The sequence below is a fragment of the Anser brachyrhynchus genome (genome assembly GCF_964034855.1).
Source record: "Anser brachyrhynchus genome assembly, chromosome: 18".
In the NCBI taxonomy this organism is placed as follows: domain Eukaryota; kingdom Metazoa; phylum Chordata; class Aves; order Anseriformes; family Anatidae; genus Anser; species Anser brachyrhynchus.
In genome coordinates, this window is record NC_137711.1 from 3,863,691 (window position 1) to 3,886,033 (window position 22,343).

General features: G+C 36.1%; 1 protein-coding gene across 22 annotated transcripts in view; it reads left to right on the plus strand.

The window, feature by feature from the left end:
- BPTF (bromodomain PHD finger transcription factor) overlaps positions 1-22,343 on the plus strand; it is a 57,463-nt gene that overhangs the window by 21,611 nt on the left and 13,509 nt on the right. For 5 of the 22 annotated variants that reach the window (XM_080561115.1, XM_080561121.1, XM_080561106.1 and 2 more), the window contains 21 exons: positions 440-640; positions 1,154-1,342; positions 3,961-4,131; positions 4,267-4,442; positions 5,651-6,006; positions 6,283-6,414; positions 7,011-7,140; positions 7,873-8,008; positions 9,130-9,345; positions 9,637-12,058; positions 13,028-13,152; positions 13,409-13,537; positions 13,827-13,977; positions 14,748-14,871; positions 16,197-16,449; positions 16,885-17,046; positions 18,002-18,150; positions 18,568-18,691; positions 19,202-19,425; positions 20,811-21,033; positions 21,266-22,149. In XM_080561115.1, coding sequence (XP_080417241.1) covers positions 440-640; positions 1,154-1,342; positions 3,961-4,131; positions 4,267-4,442; positions 5,651-6,006; positions 6,283-6,414; positions 7,011-7,140; positions 7,873-8,008; positions 9,130-9,345; positions 9,637-12,058; positions 13,028-13,152; positions 13,409-13,537; positions 13,827-13,977; positions 14,748-14,871; positions 16,197-16,449; positions 16,885-17,046; positions 18,002-18,150; positions 18,568-18,691; positions 19,202-19,425; positions 20,811-21,033; positions 21,266-22,149 — 6,677 coding nt within the window. The remainder of the gene's footprint in view (positions 1-439; positions 641-1,153; positions 1,343-3,960; positions 4,132-4,266; positions 4,443-5,650; positions 6,007-6,282; positions 6,415-7,010; positions 7,141-7,872; positions 8,009-9,129; positions 9,346-9,636; positions 12,059-13,027; positions 13,153-13,408; positions 13,538-13,826; positions 13,978-14,747; positions 14,872-16,196; positions 16,450-16,884; positions 17,047-18,001; positions 18,151-18,567; positions 18,692-19,201; positions 19,426-20,810; positions 21,034-21,265; positions 22,150-22,343) is intronic. The other 17 variants (XM_080561114.1, XM_080561120.1, XM_080561119.1 and 14 more) reach the window with 12 other exon arrangements.

A 22,343-nucleotide genomic window follows, 5' to 3' on the forward strand; every position in this document is an offset into this window, starting at 1 on the left:
TACGTACATCCTCATAGACATTTAACAACTGAATAGGAGTTGGAATGGCAAAAATATTGAAGCTCAAATATTTGCTCCAATATTATGTCAAGTGTGGAGGAACACACATCTTTCCCTGCCAGAAGCTAATCAATGTACCTTGGAACAATAAATAGCTATATAAACTTGGAAAGGTTTGAACTTTGGTTCTGGGGAAGGCGTGAAGGTTTGATATTCTGATTTAGAAATGGGTTTGTCATCATTATGTAGATGTATAATTTGAGAAATCGATTATAAGACCTTTGGAATTGTTGCTTTTAAGGAGGAAGAAGTGATAAGTTGGATGTTACCTTTTTGTCTTTTAAATTAAATGAAGCGGTATTTATGCCATGTTATTTTTTCCTCCTTGGCATTGTAGGTGGTGGTTTGTTGTATATTGATGACATGCATTTTATTGTAGATGAAATTTTGGAGGTTATCAGAGCAAGAAGAGGAGAGATAGGGGAAGATAGAAACACACCAGCTGATGAGGCAGAGAAAGCCAAAAGTGATGGTGAGAATGACCAGACAGATACAGACAAAGGCAAGGAAGAATCTGGAGATCAGGATAAAACCGAGGAAACACCCACTGAGCAAGATGTGGAAAAAGTGAAAACCGAAGGTAAAGGAACTATCACTATGCTTTTACAACTTCATTTAAGTAGAGTGATTCTCCAGTTAAGATCCTCACATTTCTTAAAGTTAACATATTTTTATCTGATTCTTGAAGTTATTTTTAAGCAATAAGAAATATTAGTTAATTTCTTTGTGGTTGTATATTATAATTGTTTTTTTTTTGTTAAGTAATTTCACCAGTTTTCCTTCTTTTCAAGTTAAATACAGCTAGCTTGTCAATACCTCGGCTTGAGGTACAGTTGATGTTGACAGGGTGTGATCAACAAGTCTATAGTAAGCAGTATTACACAAAACTTTTTAACATTGCTTTCCTCATCAGAATTAAGTAATTTGAGTGTTAGACAAGACTTTACCATACAGGGGGGAGAGGAAAAAAAAAAAAGCTCAGCAGTATCAAACGGACAAATTTACTGAAGTTACTTTCTATGGGTGACCCCAAATGACATCCTTAGACATAATAAAGAATATCCCTAAAGTTTTGTTGTGCGTTTTACTATAGAGGCAACAGTCGTTGGGGATAAAAGTAACTCTGTGACATCAAGCACTGACGACAACAACACAAATCCTTCTGCAGGAGAGACTAGTTGCTCTGAAGGGAAGAACGCAATGGGGTGTCAGTCAGAAACCCCTGATAGCAACAACATGGCAGAGAAGAAGGTGGCATCAGAGCTCCCTCAGGAACTCTCAGGTACAGAAGGCACTGTTACCAATGCCTCTGTAATTTGGGTAATCTGTTCAGTTTTTCCTATCTGGTTTGTTCACTAAAACCATTCACAGCGAATATCACTCATGCTGTTTGCTTGCAGTGCCATCCTTTACTGCTACGTTGTCATTAACATTTCAAAGTTAATTTTCTTGCAACTAGTGCTGGAAATTTGTGGTCCTCCATGACATCAGCATTTGTTTCCATGCCTTCCAAAGATGACTATGGCTAAGCTTTTTATTTTCTTTTTTCTCTATATTTTATTTTTGCACAGTGATCCATAATGGTTGTTAGCATCCTATCAAAGTTTATTTCAAATTCTAATTTGCTGCTGACTCTTATTTTAACCTCTCATTTACTGTATAAATTACTAACAAAGTGTTTTCACTCACATAAGTAAACCATCGCACTGAGATCTCAAGATAAAATTGTGAAGCTTGCTGGGAATTTTAAACACATTTCAGAATTGTATGCATAGAGGCTCTTGTATTTTACAGTGTTTTCTTCTGCCATGTCAGTGATTGTAAAGTGATAATATACTGTATTTAAAGAAAAAAATCTTTAGGAATGAATGGGACTTGATTTGGTGTAATGTAAATTATCACAGTACTATTTTAGAATAATACTCTATTACAAACTTTACTATGTAACCAAAAGTTATTCTAAACAGCTGATTACCATGAAAATGAGCAGGGCTTTATCCTCATATTTTCAGTTGTTACAAATATAAAAACAATCAAATCTGTAATGTAGCCGGTGTGTGATGTTTGAAAAAGTGGTAGTAAATGTTTTCTCTCTACAGAAGTAGTTTTCTGTTCAGGTACAGATTTCACTTCTTGAACTTGTAAATACGAATGCATCTCAACCGATGAAAATGAAAGTTCATATGAAACCATAATCTGGAAGCTTTTTAGTATGCTTTTTAAATACAGAAAATGTGCTACTGCATGGACTAAAAGCATATACTTTAGATATTTGATCAAATACTTTTGCCTGTACTCATATTTTTATTCCATTTTGAAGTTTAAATAATTGATAGAGGTTTAGTGGAGAACATTTGCATCCTATAACTCTGTTCCAGACACATGTATGGGTTCATACTTCCTTTTAAAAAAATCACTTTATGCAAAGGTATTTGTTGTTACACTTTTGCTGTTACTTTTCTCCTTCCAAAGCTGCTAAGCTAATTTTAAATTAGTGGGCTTCGTCTGTAGGAAAGCATGCATGTGTCTCATGTGAAGGGGATTGTTCCTCAGGTCTAAATTACTACATTTGTAGTGACGCTTGTGTTCCTGTTACGAAGGGTTCAATTTGACACCCTTATCTCAGAGGAAGGGAGAGATACTGAACTGGTATTAGTAAAATAGCTGGCCCCAAAAAGAGGAAAATAAGATTAAACTGCAAACCTAAACAAAAATGTCTATCGCAATCCTTGTTAAATGTAATGTGGGTATTAATCTTTTAATTTTGAGTCTAGTTTGGATGCTTCCTTTCTCCTCCAAACAGCAGGCACCAAATGGTTCCATTTTTCTCTTACTAAAAAGGGAGATAGACCGAATAATGCCAGTCACCCACTTGGCAAAGCCAGAAATCAAGTTGTTTTCAGGTTAGGGATCTTCTGAGAATCTGGGAATGATTCTCGGATCTTATGATCTTTCTCCTAGGAGTGAATATTTCATAGAGGGAAGGCTTTGGTCTGTTTTCTTCTAATGATAACAGAATCCCTTGATGTTTTGAAAGAGTTCTAAAAACAGAAAAATCTTGTGTGTTTTTTTTAAACATCTAAGCAGTGTCGCTGCACGAAATTCAGAAGATATTGCTATTGGAAAGGGTGGTGCCTTCTTACAGGGAAGAGAGTGGTATTTCTAGATAGTTGCAATTCACTGATGCTTTGGTTGAAAGATTGTGCTCGGGCAGTGTGCTGTGTTGACAGGTGAGGTGGCAGTAACATCCGCAGCTGTCCAGAAAGACAGTAACAAGGACAACTGAGGACTTGAGAATGCATTTGTCTTACTGAGCTTGAAGCACTATCTAGGCCTGTCAGGTTGTAAGAAAAGCTGATATTTTAAGTTTGTAGAAGAGTTTAGATATAGAGTGCTGCCAATGGAAAGGAAATCAGAATTCCTCAGCATTAATGTGCTGAGATGATCAAAGACAGTGGAAAATGGAAGGGGAAGTGAAAAGGTCATGGTTGGAGGAACAGTTGATGCATGATACAATCAAGAGAGAATCAAAGAAGCTGCAGGAAGACCAAATTTCATGAAATTTGCATCTTAAAAGCAAAACAAAGTCTCAGTAGAGGGCTTGCAGTGTGTGCATCTATAGGAGGAAAAAAATACACTTTGTATTTCAAATCCATTCATCCAAATACGGATTTCAGTTCTTCAGAGCTGTAAAAGTTGAAACTGCTTGAAACAGAACAAAAAGATAAAATATCTCTTTATGGATTCAGTGCTCTGGAGGGAATTTATATTTTGTGGGTATTTCTCTCCAGTCTAGCAAAAGATGTTCATCTGACTTTAAATGTTTCATCCAAAATATAAAATGAAATTTGCATCTATACATTTTAAAGGAAAACTAAAAATGAAGTTGTTCTTTTGTAGAAGAAACTGGTCAGATGATCCCCAGCAACAGCAATGCGTCTGCTGCAGCTCTACAGTCAGATGTTGAAAACAGCAACAGTAGTGAGCTCAGCTCTGTGCAGAATGACTCCATTAAGACGCCTGATGATGCTGAAAATGCAGAGGGGGGATCCCAGACTTCAGACGACATAGGTAAAGAGGAAAAAAAAAATATATGCTTGTTCTATAATTTTCATGTTATGTATCTTTTTACTTTATAATTTCCATACGTCAACAGAAAACTTTCAGTTTTTAAGTTCGTTTTAAAAGCTTTTTTTTCCTGCGCAGGAGATAAGTCTAATGGTGAAAGAAGTGATTCTCCAGGCACAGGAAAAGGCACGCCAGGTTCGACACGAATGCTCACAAGATTACGAAATCCAGATAGCAAGTTGAGCCAGATGAAAAGCCAACAGGTTGCTGCTGCAGCACATGAAGCAAATAAGTTATATAAAGAAGGCAGAGAGGTTTGTATACTTAGAGAAAATTCAAAGTAGTAGTAAAAGTGTTATAGAAAACCAATAATCTTTTTTAAAGAAAAACAACTATGTTTAAACTCTTTTAAAGTGATTTTGGCAGACTGTAAAGGTCATTTTAAAAAAGTTATAATAATAAATTAGCAAATGCTGAAAATGTTGTATCAGAAGCTTTTTTCCCCCTTTTCCTTTGTTCTTGCACTCTGAATGTATACAGTGATATGCCAGTGACTCAGTGTGCATACTTTCCTTTAACATACTGGTCATAAGTTACAGAATTGTTTACTGTATAGCCAGTAGTAAGTTACATATGTTTTCTCCCACTTTTGTCTTCAGGTCTTTCAGATCTGATGTGCCAAAACTGTAACTTTCTAGTGTTTTGTATTTGATTATTGTTTGAAAACGTGGGTAATAGCCAAGTTTCCAGTTCACCACAAGTCTGTACTGGCAGATTATGTTAATTTAAAAGCAATCATTGCAAAATTGTAGCACCGATTGATGCAGGCTGAAGTGAAAGCTCACAGATGACTCTTACTTGGTATAGATCTTTTGGTGTGGCTTTAAGTTTGTGCTATGAGATAGCTCAGCTTCTCCAGAAAAGGAATGCTTAAATGTTAAGAGTTAGCTGCACTTATTTGTTGTCATATTGTTTGGTGTATTAATTTTATTTTTGTCAGCTGGTTATCATTGTAAGTTAACACTTAAAATTGTGTTTGTGAGCCTATTTGATCACAAACATCTCTGATTTGGAACTCCTTTATGAGTAGCTAGAGCAGTGTTGTTATCGATGCCACGTTTTCAAATTCAGAAATATTTGTTGGCTTAGCTACGCGTAGGAATTCCGTGATTTACCCAGGAGGTGTTTCACAGAAAGCTTACTTCAGTTTAGTGAGGCTGTTTTCCCAAAGCCATCTCCCTCAATAGACAGAGTTCAGGGCAGCCAAACAGGTTGCTGTTTGACTTCCTGAAGAGCGTGGGCGGCTTTTTTTTTTTTTCAATTGTTGAAGTTGATCTTCATAGCTCTATATGCAATCTGTGATGAAGTACTTATATTTAATATATTGGTTAAAAATTATTTGCTTCTACAAACTAATGCAAGATATTTTTATGAACTTACATATAGGCAGTTGAGACCTTATACCATGAATAATCAAATAGAATGATTTTAAAAGGTTCCAAATGTTTCTTTCTTTAACAAGGTTCTGGTGGTCAACTCTCAAGGTGAAGTCTCCCGAATGAACGCAAAGAAGGAAATTGTGATGAAAGGAAATATCAACAACTATTTCAAATTAGGGCAAGAGGGGAAGTATCGTGTTTATCATAATCAGTATGCCACGAATTCATTTGCATTGAACAAGCACCAGCACAGGGAGGACCATGACAAGAGACGACATCTCTCGCATAAATTCTGTCTGACTCCAGCTGGAGAGTTCAAATGGAATGGGTCTGTACATGGGTCCAAAGTTCTTACCATATCCACTTTGAGGCTAACTATTATCCAGCTAGAAAACAATATCCCGGCATCATTCCTTCACCCTAACTGGGCTTCCCACAGGTAAATTAATAAATGAAAAAATATATTCTCTTGTATTTTTGCTAACAGCCTTAATGAGCAGTGGTTTTTGCTTTTTGAAATTGGTGGTTTCCAAGCACCATGCTTCAGTAGATTGAAATATAATGCGTTTGTGTGTTGTGATGAATGACTAAAAGAATTGCACATTTGAGTGAAGTATTAGAATATAGGAGATTTTATCCCATTAAATCTCATTAACATAGCATGCTATATTAGTACATGTATATATTTCAGGTTTTTATCTTTTTTCCAATTTAGGTCTAACTGGATTAAGGCTGTTCAGATGTGCAGCAAACCTAGAGAATTTGCACTAGCTCTGGCTATATTGGAATGCGCAATTAAACCAGTTGTCATGCTGCCAATCTGGCGGGAATCCTTGGGGCACACTAGGTAAAAAATGAAAATATTTTTTTTTATATATGAGATATATGTATATGCTTTATACATATATCTTTTTGAATGTGAGAACTTTACAGTTTTACAGTTACTAGTTTTTCTATACCTGTAAGAATTACGTTGAATTTCAGTTTGTCGTATTCACTGAAAAACAAAGTGTTTTTTCTCAAGCAGAAAAACTGAAAATGTATGTAAAGATTTCCATAGCGTCGCTGCTCCTACAAAGCAAGTATTTTTTCTTTCCGAGCTATAGTCTCCAAGTGATAGCACTGTGGAAGACTAGAAAAGCAACTTTCAACACGCTGAGTTCAGTAGAGTCTGTCTTTTGTTTTTCATTGCTCCGTAGAAGAAGAAATGAAATGTCTGATGTAGAAACGGTTGCAGGCAGCTGTTTGCCTTATTGAAATAGCCAAAAAAAAGTAGTGTTCATATTGCAAGTAGTACATACAAGGTGATACTAGACTTTCCTCTTTACTTCAGGTATTTAAAATTATTCAAGGAGGAGTATTTACTGTTGTTAGACTTCTTACATTTGTTTACAAGATCCTGTGCTTAAATATATATAAAAGTACTTAAACTGTGTTTATTAGATTACGCAGAATGACAGCAATAGAAAGAGAAGAAAAGGAAAAAGTGAAAAAAAAAGAGAGAAAACAAGAAGAAGAAGAAACAATGCAGCAAGCTACATGGGTGAAATACACATTCCCTGTTAAACATCAGGTAAGGTTTTATTTTGCATGAAGATCACGCAAAGTACAGAAATGGTCAATTTCTTATTTTTCTTCCATTTTCTTGGATTTACATAAATGTCAATTACTACATTACTCCCTGTAATTGGAGTAGGAACCTATGCCCACATATTCAAGCACAGAGTCTTGGCCTGAGCAAAATTTGAGATTCATTACTCTCTTAGCTACCCTTCCTAATTTGGCAGATGATTATTTGCAAAATGCAGTCCTTCCTAATGGAAGAGTTTTAGTTGGATATTGGAATCTTGTCTATGTGTCTGTTTCCAGCATTTTCCTTGCCACCCTGCCCCCCAAACCAGCTACCTTTACTTCAGAAGGTTATATAAATAGAAATCCATTTATATTCTCCTACAGTAGATACTGAATACTTCTGTTGTAGTGGTTCTTTGCTCTAAATTTATTTCCGGTAATAAACATACAGGTTGGTTCAAAAACTTACATAATCCTTCAGCTTTTAGGTAAATATCTGCTTACTGTTAAATGAAGAAAATATGGTTTAGCTGTTTCTGTGATAGAATTGATTTAATTATCAGCAGATACATATTGAAATGTAGATAGCATATTATTTCGCAAATTCAGTTTACTTGAGAAAGTACGTAAATTAGAAGGTTAAAGAACCAAAGACACATGAGGTTTTTAAATTAATGTATACATTAACAGCAAATAGCACCATTAAAACTAATGTTTTAAAAATATTTAACAGGTTTGGAAACAAAAAGGAGAGGAGTATAGAGTAACAGGATATGGTGGTTGGAGCTGGATCAGTAAAACACATGTCCATAGGTTTATGCCCAAGCTGCCTGGAAATACCAATGCAAATTACAGAAAGTTGCTACCAAGTAAGTGTCTGCATCACTTAGAATCTTTTTAATTACTAACATACTACCTTTTGTTGCTTTTGCAGTTAATTGTGTATATGTAATGTTTCTTGTGTAGACTTTGTTCCAAGTAGTGTTCCAGAGAAGTTTTCATGGATCTCTTCTCATTATTGTCAGTATAGTTGCTTCAGTTGTCAGAGACAATTTTTTAGCTACATTAAATTGTTTCAGTTACGAAGTTGTGTATAATATTGTACACCTTTAGATTTATGTAAATTAGATAAATATATCATCACAAGCAAAAAATATCTAAAACATTGGTGCACATATTCATCTCTTATTCTGTCAATGTAGAAAACTATTAACCAATTTCATCTGTACATAACAGTATTATAAGGGGGAAAAAATGAATTTTTCTAGCAAGTTCAAAACACCTGATGTCTTTTAAAATAAAACCTTGAGATAAATAAGTATGTTGCACAGTTAACTTCTGGAATGAATCCTGAACTGCTTAAGTCTTGTAATTCTTGAGTTTCCTTTTAAATTTCAGAAAATGGTGGTCCTCATTATATTACATATCAAAATTACTTATTTTGTCACATGTTGAAGTAAAACTTCCCACATTGTTTCTAAATGGGTCAAACACAAAATGGATGCTGCTGCTTTTCATGTTATCTGTGTGATTGTTAAATTAGATTTATTTTTTCTCAGTTGCTATCAATGGACACTGCAGTGTTAAGCATAAAGTCACTTGAGTACTAGTATTCACTCTTGGTTTATCTGTAGAAATCAAAATTATTAAAAACTACTTGTGAATTTTCAGTGTGTGAATGAATGCTTTTAATAGGCTGTTTTTTCAGAAAGTGATATTTAATTTCCCGGAAAACTTGTTTCAGAAAAGCTGAACATGAACTCTTGAAACAATAGTGGAAATAAAGTATTTTATCCCTGGTGGGCTTTTAGATATCTTTTATTCAGTATTGCAGTAAGCTTAATCTGTAACATTAGAATTATATACTGCACTGTATTTCTGAGTTTCAGTAATGTGCAAATGATATAAGTGGGTAAACCAAAATACATTAAAATGTAGCAGATGATTTTTTTTCTGAATAACTGAAACCATTTAATTAACCTGTTAATAGCAAAAAATGAAGATGAAAAATGCAACTTGGATAAACGAAAAGGTTCAATAAGGGTAAAAGCAGAGAAAGATAGAACGAAGGATTCTCATGATCTGCAAGCAAAGGACAAAGCAGCTGCTTCAGAAACCTTGGAGAAAGTGAAAGAAGAAAAGTCACGTGAAGAAAAAGTAGAAATAGATACAAATTCTGAAAACTCAGATCATGCAAAAGACAAAGGTGATATACATAAATTATTACAAAACTAGTTATTCATTGCAACACTGTATGCGTAAAAGCATATTACCTCATAACTATTGAAAAAGCATGTAACAGATTTTGTCCGGACATTTAAAATGTCTCAGTTAAGTGATAATTATCCCTTGTAGAAATGTCTAAAGTGTTCGTTCCCTTTTCATGAAATGTATTAATGTGCTAAAAGGTGCATTTATTTCTTAGTACTTAATGTAAGAACATGTTTTTGCTACTCGTTGTTAGGGGAGTTTACTGATTCAGAATTATTCTTCACAGTGGAAAAAGAAATTGATGGTGAAAATGATAAAGTCATCAAGGAAGAACCTATGGATATAGATGATGTGAAAATTGAATCCCCAATGAGAGACGAGGATAGTCATTGTAAGCTTGATATAATCAATGTCAGCGAAGGATTTCATTTAAGGACTTGCTACAAAAGGAAAGTAAAATCATCAAAATTAGATGGACTACTTGAGAGGCGAATAAAACAGTTTACACTGGAAGAAAAACAACGTCTAGAAAGGATGAAACTGGAGGCTAATGCTAAAAATGGAGGCATTCAATCTATAAGCCCTCAGAAAAAAATAGATGAACTACAAATGAGAAAAGTAAAAGAAGGAAGCCAATTTGACACGTCTTCCCAAAATCAAACCTATCTTTCTGATAAAATCCAAACTGAAGATACAAGACAGGACTGCTTGCCAGTCAGCAGCATCTCTTGTACAAAAACTGGTGAGCTAGATGAGCCTTCTTTGCCTTCAACAAATAGGCTATCAAAAAGAGAAGGGCAGCTACTGGATGAAGACTCACCTCAGTCCTCTGAAGGTGAAAGCTCTGTTCAGAATGATAGCAAAGAGAACAACTCCAAACCTGTGACTGCTGATAAATGTCAAGGACAAGAGGCTCTTAGAGAGTGTGAGACTTCCTTTGTGGATGGCTTGAAACAAACAAATGCAGATGGTAAAGTCAAATGGGATGTTTTAGAAACAAATGAAAGACCTTTGAAACAAAAACTACCTATTGCCAGAGTATCTCAGAGTGAATGTGAAAACTCAGAGCCAGTGATAACTGAAAGCAGCTGTAGAAAAGATGCTCTGGCCATTTTGGAAAAAACAGACTCAGAAGGGAATTCTGAACAGAGCAAAGATCCAGAAAACAATTGTATGATAAAAAGCCATTATGAACCAACATCCTTACAAGAAGGTGAAATGGGGGAAGATGTTACTCCAAGAAAGACTGAAAGTAAATCTGAAAATAAGATTAGATTTCAACAAAAATTGGCGAGTAAAGATTTAGAATCACTTAAGACAGAACTGAATTCTGAAAGAAACCTTGAAGGTCAAACTCGGGAACATGTGGATAGGACAGAAGTTGATGAGGAACTACTGAGCTCTAAACTAACAGAGGCTAATGGTCAAAAGAAATGTCAGGAACTGAAAGTGGAGGCAAGTACCATAAACAAATACCTTGATCAAACAAATCTAAATTTTGTTACTGACAAAAAGAATAATAAAGATGATGTAACTGAGATGGACTTAGAAAAAGATAAATCTGCACTCCAAATGAATGGAAAAGACAATGACGTTAAAGTATTACCAAATGATGAATGTTTAGTTAAAGATACCTGTGAAGCTACGGCAGGAGATGATACCGAACCAAAAATTAATAATATTAATAAATCAATTCAAGAGCATGAAATAAAAGCATTGCCTTTTAGGGAATCTTCGATAAAACCATTCATGAATGGTGATATCACGACAGAGGACACAATTAACAAAAATATCATGGACCTGAAGTCATCTCCGCAGAATTCACGTGAGTTTGAAGCTGGAGAGAGTCTTCAGCCATCAGATGAAGTTCTGAAGTATGTGCAGAAAACTGAAGAAAAACAGCTTTCTCCTCAAAGAGCTGCCTTCATTGGTGCTGCTTCCACACCAACAAATACTTTCTGTAAAGAAAATAACCTGAGTAGTGAAACAGAATCTATGGAAACTGAACTTAGTGAGGAGAAGAAAGTTGCTCCATCGCCTGTAACGTCATGTGAGGAATCTAGTTTGAGTAGTGACTTCGCTGATCAGAATGGTCTACAGACATACAAAGTGGAAAATGTTAATGGAGAGAATAAAACAAAAACTGTTATTACTGAAGTGACTACCACATCAACTGTTTCTACAGAATCCAAGACTGTCTTTAAAGTTGCGGAGACCCTAGCATCTAACGATGAGAAAACAACAGTAGTATCATCAACAGAAAATTGTGCCATATCCACTGTAACTACCACTACCACTGTAACTAAGCTTACCACTCCAGCTACAGACAGTAATGTTGATGTCATTTCTGTACAAGAGCATAGTAAAACAGTGATTACAACAACAGTAACTGATTCACTGACCACCCCAGAAGGCACATTGGTGACTTCCATGACTGTCAGCAAAGAGTATTCTACAAAAGACAAAGTGAAGTTAATGAAATTTGCAAGACCCAAAAAAACTCGTTCTGGAACTGCCTTGCCATCTTACAGAAAATTTGTAACCAAAAGCAGTAAAAAAAGCATATTTGTTTTACCTAATGATGACTTAAAAAAGCTGGCCAGAAGAGGAGGGATCAGAGAAGTTCCCTATTTCAATTATAATGCAAAACCTGCCTTGGATATCTGGCCATATCCATCCCCAAGACCAACTTTTGGGATCACTTGGAGGTATGTACTTAGTTACGTTCAAATTTTTGGCTTTGAAAGAAGTTATTGAGCAGCCCTGTTCCACAAAAATAAACATAGTTAAATTACAGTTTAGGAAAGCCAGCACTACCGAATCTAATAGAGAAACCTGATCTGGTTTTGGCACTAGAAACTTCTGTTGGAAAGATTTTTACAAGGACAAGTTGAGTTTGTTGATAGTGTAGGTAAAGTCATACAGAAATCTAAGGGCCAGTTAAGTTAATTTGTGTACCAGAACCATGAGATATTCTGTGGCACTCCATTTTTCAGTTTTGCTTCACATTTTATTCTAGAAAATGTCAAATATCCAAGCCACAGAGCAGACTATAAAACATTGTCACTGTAATACTCTTCTAGTATCAAACAGTTATTTGATTGTGCTCTTTGAAGCTATGAGAAGAAAACGGCAGAAAGTTTCCAGTTCATAAACTCTCACAGTAGTGAGTGGAAATGGAGCGTTGTCTTACCTGTGGCCATCAAGCTGGTGGAGTATTTTAAAGAATACTGTTTCCACTGAGTCTTCAAATAGCCATAATTAAATGGGGTTCACATTCATTGTATTTTTTTGTTCGGACTCTGGATTGATATGAATAAGCTTGGGTATTGATGCCCTTGTCCATAATAAATTTGGGGTTTGTGAAATGACACGAGTTTTACATCCAGGGTTGAATAACCATACATATGGGGTTTTTTTTTGCTGTTGTTCAAACCCTTTACCTACTTTTTAATTCTGAACTTCCTTCTTAGAATTTTCAAAGAGCACTTCGTGAGTTACAAAATCAAAACCTCTTGTATGGTTGGCTGGAGTGGAGCTGTTGTAAATTTTGCTATTATTTTAAAAACTGGTATATATTGTTCAGTAAAAGTAGAATGGAAAACCTGTCTCATTGGTTTCGTTAGGTTTATTAAATACATTTTTATTTTTAAATATAATTAATGCTCTGTTGTTAGATACCGACTTCAAACAGTAAAATCATTGGCTGGAGTGAGCCTTATGTTGCGGTTACTGTGGGCATGTCTCAAATGGGATGATATGGCTGCAAAAGCTCCACCTGGGGGAGGAACTACACGTACAGGTATCATTTCTTTAAATTTCTGTGTTTCCTAATGTAACAGCTCTTGCTGTTAATTTTGATTATTACTTTCATTCCAAGCCTTTCTGTAAAGGTTTGATGTTAGCTACGGCGCTTGATAGATATATAGATAGAGATTTTAATAGCCAACAGTTTGCACTGTAGTTGTTCTTTCTTTACCTTGAGTGTATTGGATTGATAGGAGATTCAGCTTTTATTTGTTTTCTGTTATTAACGTGTTAGGACTAATCTGTTGTAGAAACATCTGAAACAGAAATTACAACAACAGAAATAATCAAGCGAAGAGACGTTGGCCCATATGGAATCCGGTCAGAGTACTGTATAAGAAAAATTATTTGTCCCATTGGTGTGCCAGAAGCTCCAAAAGGTACCTTTGTTTATACATTTTTCCCCTCCCCATAAGCTCCTACAGAAATTAAGGTAACTGGACCTTTATGTTAATTCAGACAATCATAGGAGCAAATATAGCTTGACATGAACTATTCATTCTCTTATGTAAAGCAAATGATGCATGTAACAAACTGACTTGATCTCTCTGAAGCTGGAAGGCATTTCTGTTTCTAAAATGAGATGGAGAAAGATGCTAAATCTTGGTTTACACTTCAGTTTTGTTTTATGATTGAGCTTAATGTGTGTGTTTTGACTGTTCTCTAAAGAAACTCCAACACCCCAGAGGAAGGGGCTGCGATCAAGTGCTCTAAGGCCAAAAAGGCCAGAAACACCCAAGCAAACAGGCCCTGTCATAATTGAAAGTTGGGTGGCAGAAGAGGAATTGGAATTATGGGAGATCAGGGCATTTGCTGAAAGGTAAACCAACTCAAACTTTTAAAAAAAACAGTTCTTATTTTTGTGTGTATGTTAAATAAAAGTTCCCACTAGAGAGCACAAACTAGATCACCTTGTTGTAGCTATCAGTATTGCGTTTTTTCTGTGCCTTTTGTTATACTGAAGCTTAAAGTTGTAAAACAATTATATGCTAATACCAAAACTGAATTTATGCAGATATATTAGATTTGTTAGAACTATTTTTTATTAATTATTCCGTTCTTATGAGGTAATCAGTGTTGTATTGCTAAAAGGCTATTACTACAAAGCATGGAAAGAAAGGTTTTAGGCTACTTTTTGCATGACTTCAAATATTGTGTTTAAATACTTCTATAATACAAATAAAACTGTTGTATACAAGTATTTTAAGTAGAGGTAAATTCAGTCTGAGGATACTCAAGTCAAAAAAAGTATTTTCAATATTTCATACTTAGTGTTGGAACAATTTTGAGTCCCTTGAGAAGAATTGTTTTAAATTAATGGTGTTACATAGATCATATTTTCAGTCTCAGATGTAATTATGAAGTCCAGTTTCGGATAATAGCTTCATGTAAGGTGCTGTAGTAGTTTTGCATCAGAGTATTTCAGGAATGTTGCATGCACTTTCAGTAGCTTATTTCAAAATACCTTTAAAACCGTGACCAGTTCTCAGTGATCTTCAGACGTGACAGTTGTTCTTAAATGAACCTAGGTTGATGGATGGATTTTATGTGATGGTTTAACTCTTCTCTTTGGTTGTGTGTCTTTGGCAGGGTGGAGAAGGAAAAGGCACAGGCAGTTGAACTACAGGCTAAGGTTAGTGAACAGAAGAAGGCAGGCGAATTCAAGGCCCAATTGGAGGCTCAACTAAAACAGCAACGATTGGCTGCCCAGCAGGTGGGGGAGCTATTGGTAGTCCCACCTGTCTTGCACCATTTTTCAGTGTTACAAACTCAAAGTTCTGGGAAGCCAGCTTCTCTTAGTCATCAAACAGTGCTGCTCCCCCTGTATGCATTCATTATTTTGAAACAACATTAAGGCAAACATTTGTTTAATAATTGGATTCCCATTTTTTTCTGCCTAACACAGAACACTTTAAAAAAATAATTATTTTTTTTCCAATTTTAAAAGAAAACTGAGAAACACTAGTCTCCAGGTAAGATCAACTGTGTTTTGTGGTTTAATAGAAAGCTGTCTTGGTACATAGCTGACTTGGGAATACAGCTGGATTTATTTCCATGCTCTAATCGCATTGAATCTTTTGATTTTTATCTTACCCAAAGTTGGCCGAATGAAGCCCACAAAGAAATTGTTATAAAATTTAGTTACACATATGTATATGTACATTTACATGTGTGTGTAACTAGAGTAGTGTTTTTTCCATCCTGCATGTTTTCATTACATCTTCCCTAACCAAATACATCACTAGTGAATTTTTTTTCCGATTCACAGTAACAACCTCAATGTACTGATAACTAATCACCAAAATTTAATATAGAGATGATGATCTTCCCTATCTTAGTGGAATTAAATAGTTGGCATTGTAATAGATTTGACTGATACTGCCTCTCTGTAATGTGGCTCTCTAAATTCAAAGTACCTTTTTGACGGTCACAGCACAGTATGTTGCTGGATGAGGTGAAGGATTTAAAACCTGTTTTTTTAAGCAGGCTACAAACTGAATTTACAGTTAGAATAATTTTTAAAATTATAATCTTGATGTTTCATTTGGTGAAGTAGAATGATAGTCTTTTTTTCTCCAACTGTGGCAGGATCTTAGTATGGGCAGCTCTGAACTTCAAAGTGCCAGTAATGAACTCTGATGGTGTATCGCTTACTAAAGTACATAGAGGCTGTATGCACACTGTCGAAGCCGAGTATAAATAAATACTTTTGAATTAGTTTTTTTTAATCTTTTTGGTTAATCTGAGGCTAATTAATATGTTCTCTTTAAAATGTGTATTGAAATTAACATAAACTGAGGCTTTTAAAGATGCTATAAAGGAAAATTTCTGGTTGCGTACTGTAAGCAGAGTTGTAGTTGTGCAGGTCAAGGAGCCTGTGCTTGTAGTGCTCTGGGATATTCAGGCAGCTTACTCTTCACTCCTTTAAACTTGAACTAAAATCCTACTAGGGTCCTTTATTTTTCAGTACTGACAAGACAGCACTTATTTTTACAAAACCTGAAAATTCTTCATTTAATTTTTTTCTAAATTCTGTAGAAACGTCTGGAACAGCAGAAGCAGATACCTGTAGCAGGCGTGGTCCCCACAGTCACTACTGCCAGCAGTACCGCAACTACTGTCTCAACTCCACAGAAGGTTGTGGTAGGCCCTTTAACGGGCCCAGTTCCCACTGGAACGAAAGTAGTACTTACTACAAAAGTGGGTTCTCCAGCTACAGTAACATTCCAACAGAACAAGAATTTCCATCAGACTTTTGCTACTTGGGTTAAACAAGGCCAGTCTTCAACAGGTAAGTAGCTGTTCATCATGGAAAGAACGTGTAACTAGGATGAATTCCAGCACACATCCTACCTACATCGAACACCTACATCTCCAGAATCTAGCATTACTGCATTTTGTGTCATCTTTGCTCTTAACTCTTCTGCTATATCAGCAGGACACTTCTGAAATAATACCTGTCTAATTTTTCTTTGTTCAGACTTGCTAGGTAGTTGTATTTCTGACCTGTCTCATTACTGACAGCTGTCTTACCAGTAATCACTGATGATTAAAGCATTCTGTGCTGTAACGTACTGTTTCCAAAAAAGCCTTTATGAAAGCAAGAATGACGCATTTGAAAATATTGTAAAAATAATCCTGAAGTTTGCTGTTTCATACTTGAAAATAGTCATATTCTTGACTAATTTTTCTGCTCTAAAATTGACTGTTCTGTGTACCTCAATAGCCACTAGCACAGCTGCCACTTCAGCCACAACCATTGCCAGCACAGGGCAGACCTTCCAGATCTCAGGCAGTCCAGTAACGATGGCAGGGAAAGTGATAACTAAGCTGCCACTCCCTGCAAACAGCAAGATTGTTGCCGTCAATGTGCCATCAACTCAAGGAGGTAGGGGAAAGGGAACTGAATTGAAATGTATTCCAGCTTGCTGTTTAATTCTCCATTGACACTATTTTCCCAGTGAAGTAAACTGTGTCTTGAAGGGGGAAAAAATTATATAAGAGTTTTTAGAGCTTGTTCCCCCTGTACTGCGTATTTGTGTGTCTAGGGGAAAAATGCAAGTATTTTGCCTGTAAATTATTCTACATTTCATAGTACAAAATTAGAAGCTCTATTTTTAACAATGTGGAATGAAGCATGCTTTTTTCATTATCTATGTTATATTACCAACAAAATAACTTTCTAAAAAAAAAAACTGCTGCTGTTCTTAGTTATTAATACCTGCATCTGCTCTTCATTGATGAGCAAGAGTTTGGTTCCAAATTAAGATCAGCATTTTCCTTCTTGACTTGGGAAGAGAGCTTCATATTTTGAGATTTTATGAATGTATATTAAATAGAAAAGCTTGATTCTCTGTCTCCATTCTCCTTAGTGTCTGAGGAAGTCATGAAGGCTACCAGTTTTGTATTGAAGTTTCTTAGGTGACAGGAAAAGCAATACCAATTTTCTTTGGCACCATGAGCTTGTAGGTGAAAAGCTTAAACTGGTCTCCTCCTTTTTAAATGAATCAGACTGTAACTTTTGCTTAATGGTTGTATAATACTAACTTTGTGGCACCATGTCATGCAAGGACTTGTTTGCAGTTACCATCAAACTGATCTTTATGAAGATTCACTCTTTCCTTAATCTTTTCTAAAATACCTGTTGCCTAACTCCAAATGTAGCTGAAAGTATAATGCTGCTTCTGTTTACAATGTGTCAAAGCTTCTCCCAGGAAGTGTTAAAAGACTCAAAGGTGTTCTAGAAACCTGGAGACTGGTTTCTAAATGCCACCCTGGAGTTGTATTTACTTCTTTTGCTGGCAATTATGTTACTAATGAATTCTCAATTTTACTTTATTTAGGTGTTGTTCAAGTTCAGCAAAAGGTATTGGGCATCATTCCATCAACAACAGGTGCAAGTCAAACATTCACTTCATTCCAGCCAAGGACAGCGACTGTAACAATTAGGCCAAATACCACAGGGACTTTAGGAACAACAAGCACTTCACAAGTAAGATGTTTTTCTGATTATTTAATGCAAAAATTTAGGATGTGTATATTTTAAGTTAGTGGCAGATGTTATAACTAATATATAATAGTTATTTATAGTCACTTTTCAACATACATTATTTCAACATGTATATATATTATTTTTTGTGAAGAAAAATAAATAGAAATAATCAGAAATAACGTTAATGGATTCTTTATTCCCAGGAGGTACGTCAGTTCTCTCTGATTTGAAAAATTAATATGTTAGAACTTGGTAAGCCTATGCAGTGTGGGCATAAGTGAAAAAAATACTGGATCTACTTGCATCTTCTTTTAACATAATAAGAAATGAGAAGAAGGAAAAAAAAAACTACTTAAAAGAACCGGGGGGGATACATCCCTATAAGTTTACGTATGCGCTCCATTTTGATGTATATAGGTAATGCAAGGGACACCACTCCGTCCTGGTATGACAGTAATACGAACACCACTTCAGCAGTCAACACTTGGAAAGACCATCATTCGAACACCTCTAGTGGTGCAACAAGGTATTCTTCCAGCCAGTAGGTTCATTTTGATATTTAAATTTCCAGTGCAAAATCCATGGTTTGTTTCTTTATAAATACTTTCTGCATCATATGTCACAATGCAAAAATATTTCATTTCAATGCTTGACTTCTAGCAAGGGCTTTTTTTTGGCTTTTAAATATGTTGGTTTGCAGGCTTTGTAAGTTTTAACCGTCAATATTGGGAAATGTACAGGTTAAAATTAAGTCCATTTGTTTGGAAGAAAAAAGTTTAGAACAACTTTGTATTGAGAGAACCTTTTAATTTTTTAGAAAGCTGTGTTTGAAGTTCCTCGTAAGTACATTACTTGAATGAAAATGGAAACATTTTGTAGACTTTTTTCAATCACAGAAATGGTTTCTAATGGAAATTTATGTGCAAACTGGAATGCTTGCTTCACTTGTTTGATAATACACTATTGCAAGAAGTTGTGATTCAGAGGTTTGCAGTGCTAATGGTTGAAATATTGGAAACACTTTTTTTTATCACAAATTGCTCTCTTACAGGTCAGACACAGCAGGTGGTGACTCAGATAATCAGAGGTCAGCCTGTCTCAACAGCAGTTTCTAGTACCAGCACAGCTTCTTCCAGTTCTGGACAGAAGACAGTAACAAGTCCTGGAACACCACCTCAGCAAATACAGCCACAAACCACATCACAGCCCCCTCGACCTCAGCAGGGACAAGTGAAACTTACTATGGCCCAACTCACACAACTAACACAAGGACAGGTAAAATATTTTAGATCCTCTGGGCATGAAAGTGTGCTAATGCTTTCAATACATTTTCTCAGATCTCTTGATTTCAGCAGCGTAGTGTATCTGCTCATAATTTTACGTTCTTGGTTATGCTTCAGCCTTCATTTAGGATAACTGATAGCATAATTACAGACTGAAAGAAGCATACATAGTGCATCTCTTCATATTGTATTCCTTAGTAGTATAACTAGCATTAGGAAAAATTAGCAGTATAGAAAAATATCTTTCCCTTAACAGCAGTAAGGGATGTAATTATTCTTTTTATGGCCTATTTTTTAAACATTCAGAACATATTGTTTGTTCCTTGTCTTTTGATGTCGTATGAAGATTTGGTTTTGATTTGTGTTGTCCTCAGTCTCAGAAGAAAGAGTCTCAGAAGAAAAAGTCTCTGGAACTGGAGGAGGAAATTCTTAGAGCTTCTGCTCAAATCATGAAGCAGAAAAATAAATTTAGGCAAAAAAAAAAAATTTAGAATCATGCACAGGGTAAATATAGGCTTCTGTGAATTACCATAATAACTATTCTTAAAAAATATTTATAGAATGTATGTCTTTGTAGTGTACGGGCTGCTTGTGGTCAGTTTAGATTTTTCTACGTACAAGAGTCAGAGAGTTCATTTTCATTCTGCAAGACTCGGAAGAATTTCTGTAGGGACCTCATTCTGTTCTATGGGATCACAAAATGTGTAAATAAGCACCTAGGTGTTGTGGTGATACCCTGCCTTATCTATTTCAACTGAGAGCACTGTCCTGAGGTGGACCATTCATATCTTCTTAAAATCATTGTAATGATTAAATTTTATCTGATCTTTATGAAAGCCTAGCTATTTCTGTATACGCTAGTAATATCTGGAAAGTTGGTATCCAGAGTGTCAGCTTAAGCAACAGAAATTTACAACACATTACAAACTGAACAGTCAGTCATGGAAGCTCACGGTTGGGCAGGATCTGATAGGCACTGAGAAAACCTTTGCACTGCAGAGAATTTTTACATAAAATCGTTGGGATTCTTGAGGAAGCGATTAATGTCTAAAATTATCCATGCTCTGCCTTGCTTTTAAATTCTAGGAACAAAGATTTTCCATTTTAGCTGCTTTCTGGCTAGGACTCTTGTTAATATTTGGGTGAAAATATTTGTTACTAACCCCAGCCCAGTAATCTGTTGATAGAACTGTTGGAAGAATATTTTACTATTTCATGATCTCAGATGCTTCTTTTGGATTTTAGGAAAATGTTATGCAGTAATTTTTTTTGTAAAAGTATTGACCTCTGAGATCTAAAACCCTAATTCTTCTGATTTTGAGGAAGGTCTTTCTAAGAATTGTATCACTAATACATCAATATTAACTTTTTTTTCAGGGTGGCAGTCAAGGATTAACTGTGGTAATTCAGGGACAAGGTCAAACTACTGGTCAATTACAATTAATCCCTCAGGGTGTGACTGTAATACCTGGTCCAGGACAACAGCTTATGCAAGCAGCTATGCCAAATGGTACAATTCAGAGATTCCTTTTCACCCCACTACCAGCAGCTGCTACTACAGCTAGCACAACCACAACAACAGTTTCCACTTCAACCTCAGGTAAGCATTGTTCTGTTCAGCAGAAAAAAACCTTCCATTTAGGTTACACCGGAGTTTTTGTGCAGTTGGAGAAGGTATCTTATAAAAGTAAATTTGTTAGAAATATTAAAAGCCAAGAAATACTTTGCTCTTTCTGCATAGAAATATACAGTACTTTTAAAGTGTTCACCTTAGTAAGGCTCATAGACTTGTCATTTGAAGTGAGCGAAATATTTGTTTTAATCCTGAACAGCTACAGAACAGAAACAAGCTCCACAGACACAGCCAACATCAGTGCTGCCGCCAGTTCAGCCACAGCCTCAGAGTCAGCAGCAAGCCCAGCCTCAAGCGCAGAATCAGAGCGCTCAGCCTGTGACCCCAGCCCAGCCGCAGGCACCACAGCCACCGCTTCAGCCCGAAACTCAGACCCAGCCTGAATCTCAAACTCCAGCATCTGTTGACTCTCCAGTCACGCCTGAAGCACAATCGTCTAAATCTCCAGTTCAGTCGCCAGCACAGACCCAGGCTCAAGGGCAATCTCCAGCGCAAGTCCCGAGTCAGCCGCAGACTGCAATCCTTCCACAAGGCCAGTCCCAAGGCCAGCCTCAGCAACCAGCTCAGGTGCAGACTACAACCCAACAACAGATTCAGATGCAGCCCCATGCTCCCATACAAATTCAAGCTCAGCTGCAGCAATCACAACCTCAGGTTCAGACTTCGGTCTCAACCCTTCCAACTACTCAAAGTTTAAATCAGGTTCCTGTGCAATCCCCAACTCGTCCTCAGCTGCAACTTCAGCAGCCTCCAACAAAAGTTATTACAGTGCCTCAGCTTCAGCAACAAGTCCAAGTTCTCTCTCAGCTTCAGTCACATGTTGTGGCTCAGATACAAGCCCAACAAGGCAGTGTGCCCCAGCAGATCAAGCTTCAGTTACCTATTCAGATTCAACAAACTAGCCCAGTACAGGCTCACCAGATTCAGAATGTGGTAACAGTACAAGCAGCTAGTGTTCAGGAGCAGCTGCAGAGAGTTCAGCAGCTCAGAGAGCAGCAACAGAAGAAAAAGCAGCAACAGATAGAAATTAAACGTGAGCACACCCTTCAGGCTTCTAATCAAAGTGACATTATCCAGAAACAGGTAAAGTTAACAGAAGGAAATTAAAACTTAATTAATGAAAGAAATCTCATTTTAAATGCCTGTTCTTGTTACCAATGTTAATACATTTGATAGGCAGTTAATTTGGTTCTTTCAAAGTTAGTGCACGATTGGTTTTGGCAATTTAATTAAATATTCTAAGTTAATTCAGCACATCAAGTCAATTGTATGATGTT